The sequence below is a fragment of the Gymnoscopelus microlampas genome (assembly GCF_963454915.1).
Source record: "Gymnoscopelus microlampas genome assembly, chromosome: 8".
NCBI lineage: Eukaryota > Metazoa > Chordata > Actinopteri > Myctophiformes > Myctophidae > Gymnoscopelus > Gymnoscopelus microlampas.
In genome coordinates, this window is record NC_139945.1 from 53570163 (window position 1) to 53575162 (window position 5000).

Below are 5000 nucleotides of genomic sequence, written 5' to 3' on the forward strand. Positions count from 1 at the left end.
TGTGTGTGTGTGTGTGTGTGCGCGTGTGCGTGCGTGCAGACCTACAGCGTAGACTTCCAGGTCCCAGACAGTGCAGCCACGGCTACAGCCTACCTGTGCGGGGTCAAGACTAACCTGAACACCGTCGGGGTCAGTGCGGCCACACGCAACGGCGTGTGCAAGTCTCAGAAGGGCAACGAGGTCACCTCCATTCTGAGATGGGCCAAAGACGCAGGTAAACGTGGAAACTGGGCTGTGGCCTCTACCGTCTCGTCACACTGATTCAAGTCTCACGTGATCTGAGATCTCCACCTACCCATGCGTCTGCTGAAATCCAACTTCAATGTAACAATGTGTGGAAACAATTCAGAGATAAAAAATAAATAACTGCAGAACCAATGCCTTTAGGGCGATTCTTTATGTTAGGCAATGATATGATTTGTTTTCAAAGTAGGCCTAGTACGCGTAGGTTTGTTAGTGGCCATTCTCGCTGCTGTTCCAGAAACCTCATTGAATTTAGATGTCACCGAGATCTCTGAACCAATGGGAGACAACACTGAATCTAGCGGTGTGATAATCGTTTTTTAAAAGCGAGTTGGGTGATTTGTGAAATCATGGTTCAACTTAGCCATGGTTCACATGACGCTCGTCTGTGACGGTCATGTTTCAGGACCAGGTTCAACTGTTCTACCGGTCACACTAGAAGGCAAACTAATAAAGTCAACCTAAAAATCGAAACTACGTAATCGTCACCTTATTAAACTAATGGCGAGGAAATTATATTTTTGCCTAAGTCAGGTCCTCATGACACTGGCCACCTCTGGTAAAATGGCCCAACTCCTAATTGAAAAGGATCATGCTGTTCACGCCCCTTTTAGTATAATGGCCTAACTCCCTAGTGTGACTTAGGACAAAATAGGCCTTTTGTTTGGCCTAAGTCACATGTTTTTGTGACTTAAGCCAAATTATTTACTGATTTAGGCCATTTTGTAATTTGTTTTGCTTTTTATTTTGGCCTAAGTCAGATTTAATCCTATTTAAACCTATTTCAATCTCTTATGTTACATAACTGACAGACAGTGTTATTTCTATTTAAATAGTCATAATTTGTTATAAACATTTTGGGTGAAATGATTAAGAAATATCATATAGTTTTGTTCTGGATCAGTTTTTAATTTTTCCTGAAAACCTTGAAAAAATGACTTAGGCCATTAGTTTAATAAGGTGACGTAATGTAAAGTTTTCTATTCTCATAAACAGAGACTGCCCTTTGATTATACAGAAGGCATTAATGCAGGCCAAGGCATATATCGTTGCTGTCGGGTGGGAACCTTGTATGTCAAAAAACGTTCAGCTTTTATTATTTTAAAATAATGCGAATAGCAGATATAACGATGCGTTGTGAGCTTGTGTAGCTGGTCTACTTTAAGTACTTGTGTGCGACACTTCTGTATGATGAACTAGGGCAGGGGTCTTCAACGTTTCCAGGCCAAGGACCCCCTAGCTGAGAGAGAGATGTTTCAGATTAAACTTTTTTGTTTACGTGGTCTGCTCTTTTTTCTCCTCTACACCTATATCTCTTTGCCAAAAATAGCCGATCTACAAGCTCACAACGCCTCGCAGCGCGAGGCGTTGTGAGCTTGTAGATCTGCTATTTTTTGGTAAAGTTCTCCTTAGAAAAGGGATGCGAGGGTTCAAGTGGTTAAGGTAAAAAAGATACCACACAAATCATATCACACACAAATTTGGCGGACCCCCTGTAGTAACTCTGAGGACCCCCTAGGGGTCCCGGACCCCCTGTTGAGGACCTCTGAACTAGGGCATTAATGTATGAAAAAACATAAAATGTTGAAATATGGAGATACAAGGTTTCTGCCCCGAACACAACGTATATGTACCGTTACTGAAAGAATTTTCACGTGAGAGGTTACTGCTATGCATATTGACAGGTGGAGAATAACAACCTCGCCATATATGTCTCTCTGGCTTCTGAAAAATGAAAGTGTGCCGTTTCCCTCAATGTCAACAACAGTCAGATTGACAGCCGAGCAGTGCTAGAGTCCAATGGCTTTGCTGAAAGAACAGTGTTAGCAGGCCATGGGGGGGGGGGGGGACGACCAGGTGGACCACAGGTTAATCTGCTGCTGATGGAAGCACCCTCACTGTTATCATGTTCCCCGCTTATCAACGGCCATAAATATCTCATAACACACACAGCGCCAGGTGACCCTGACCCCATGCAGCACTGCACTGGAGACTGATACCACTGTACGTGTGTGTGTGCGTGCGTGCGTGCGTGCGTGTGTGTTTGTGTGTGTTTGCTGTGGTGGAAAGTAACTAAGTACATTTACTTAAGTAATGTACCTAAGTACAATTTAGAGGTACCTGTACTTTACTTGAGCATTTCCAATTTCCAACACTTTTACTCCACTACATCTCTGAGGCAGATATTGTACTTTTACTCCACTACAATGACTGCGACGCGTTGTGAGCTTGTAGATCTGCTATTTTCAAACATTTTAGTACTTTTACATTTGATGCCGATACTTTTGTACTTTTAATCAACTAAATTTAGAATTCTGAACTTTTACTTGTAACAGAGTATTTCTATATTGCAGTATTGATACTTTTACTTAAGTAAAGAATTTGAGTACTTTTTCCACCACTGTGTGTTTGTGCTTACATGTATGTGTGCAAGGCTTTATCCTCTTGAACCCCAGCATCTGCAAGCTCATTGTTAGATTGATACTGTAGGCTATTTTTGGTGTAGTGCTCTCTGTTTGTGTGTGTGTGTGTCATGAACAGCGCTCATGTTTGCATGTGTCCATGAGTCACTCCTACACTTACAGGGCACTCTGTGTGTTCGAGCAGCGCGGAAAGGCAGTTTGAGCAGCACTAAAAATGATGGAGTGCCTCCTATGGACAGATATAAATGTACTGCCCTGTCATTTCCTGTGCCATATAATGAGATAGATCACACATTCGCTCTCTCAAAAGCACATAAAGACACAATGCATTTTAGGGAAACCCATTGTGATGAATTAAATCACTTATATAACATTAATGGACACCCTCCCCCTCTCCCTCTCTCAGTAATGGACAAAGTAGGCTACCTGAAATTCACACTTGGTGAAAAGTAGAGCTATCTGACAAAGAAAATGACAAGTCAAAGTCACCCATTAGAATTTGAATAAATTCTGTTTATGGGTAATAATAATGACAATTAAAATACAAATTATTAAATTCACTTGAGGGTGAATTTGTGAATGTCAATCGAATTTCCCTCATAGCAGACAAAAACAACATTTAAGCCTATAAGAATTCCCCCTCACTTCAGTACATTTTTGAAATACATTTTGAAATACAGTATTTCACTCAGATTAGGGTCATGGTGTCACAGTTCGGGCGCCTCCGGCCCCGCCCCCCCCTGCTCGCCTCTGACTTTTCCCTGTTTTGAGCCTTTGTTACTGCGGTTCGCCCGGCTGTACCTAATTGCACCTAATGACTCTTTTCCCTAATTTAAGCCCGTCTCAGCCGGTGCTCCTTGCTCTGACATTGTACCTGTTTTCGGTGTGCCTGCCTGTACTCTGTCTTGAAGTTTTCCCTCTGTTTTCTGAGGGTTTTGTATTTCGTTCATGTATTTACCTTGTTTACTAAGTAAAAGCCTTATTTATCCTATTCCTTGTGCCGTGCCTGCTTTTGGGTCCACCCGTGCCAAAACCGTGAGCTCACCGTGACAGAATGTCAGAGCCACTTGGACCCAGCGGTCACATGTCCGTCGCCTGCCAGACCGTTGTCGAGGGGGATAAGTTGGATTTGATTATGGACATGCTCGCTCGGATGGATTCTCGCCTGCTCCACTTGGAGATTACGCTGGCCGGCGGCCAGCGGTCCATGCTCCATCGGACCCAGGATATCTGGGAGCGGGTGGTCCAAGGCACCGCTCCGTCTCTGCGCTCCCGTACGGCGGCGTCGGTCCGCTCCAGCGCGCGCGCCACGTGCGGGGGTTCGTCCAGCGAGCCAAGCTCGGGCGTTCACCCCGAGCCCTCTTCATCGTCTGGGGCGTCCTCCTCTTCCTCCTCTCCTGTACCACGGGAGTGGTCACCTCCTCCCCCGTCCGCGGTCCCTCTCCCGCGAGCGGGCGAGGGCTCCTCATCGACGGGTCGTCTCGTCGAGCCACCGTCCGGCACCTCGCCCCTGTTCCGTTCCTGCTGTGCCTTCCCGTCCGTGTCCTGTGCCTGCCGTGTCTTCCCGGCCGCCTGCGGTGTCTCCTCGCCCTGGCGCTGCCCCCGGGGAGCTGTCTGCCCCGCCGGATCCACTCGTCGCCGGTTTCGAGGGTGAAACCGAGAAGGATCGGCGGACCCGTCTGGGCCTCTGTTTTTATTGTGGCGTGGGGGACCACCACATTAACAACTGCCCGGTGAGGCCCCCACGCCCGAAGAAGTGACAGAGTTAAGTCCTAGTTTTTGTTCTGTTTTGTCGCTCTTTTAGAGTAGTTTTGTGTTGTTTTTTGGCGTTTTTGGCTCACCTCCTCTTTCCCTGTTTTTTTCCTCCTGTCTCTCTTTCTAACTGTCCTATCTACAGCTCCTGTTTCGCCCCGGGCGGGCGGCGACGAACGACGGGCGGTCTGCCGGGACGTCCGAACCTGGACGGGCGCCGCCAGTATTCGGTGCGGCGTCCGGTCCTCCTGATTGGTCCGCGGTCCCGGCAGGGCCGCTCGAGTCTCGTTCACCGGTCGTCGCTGTCCGGGGCCTTTTGTCTTCTGCTTGGGCTCTCGACCCCCCCCCCCCCCCCCCCCGCCTGTGCCCTCTGCGCTGATGTCCTCCGCGCAGAGCCCTGGCTCCCCCCCTCCCCCCCCCCCCCCCACCTGGTTCTTCGCCTGCCGCCCGGGCCTCCCCAGCCGTGTCCCGGCTGGTTCCCGGCGGCCCTTCTGGCCTCGACCCCCCTGTCTCCGCCCCTGGACCTTCGCCCGCCGTCCGGGCCTCCCCAGCCGCGCTCCGGCTAGTGCCCGGCGGCCTTCC

The 5000-nt window shown here is 48.6% G+C and overlaps 1 protein-coding gene across 1 annotated transcript in view; it reads left to right on the forward strand.

Annotated features, from left to right (window-relative positions):
* Nucleotides 1-5000, forward strand: part of LOC311050644 (alkaline phosphatase-like) — a gene marked incomplete at its 3' end in the record, with an annotated part of 26225 nt that overhangs the window by 6421 nt on the left and 14804 nt on the right. The window contains exon 4 of the mRNA XM_084064730.1: nt 40-214. Coding sequence (XP_083920856.1) covers nt 40-214 — 175 coding nt within the window. The remainder of the gene's footprint in view (nt 1-39; nt 215-5000) is intronic.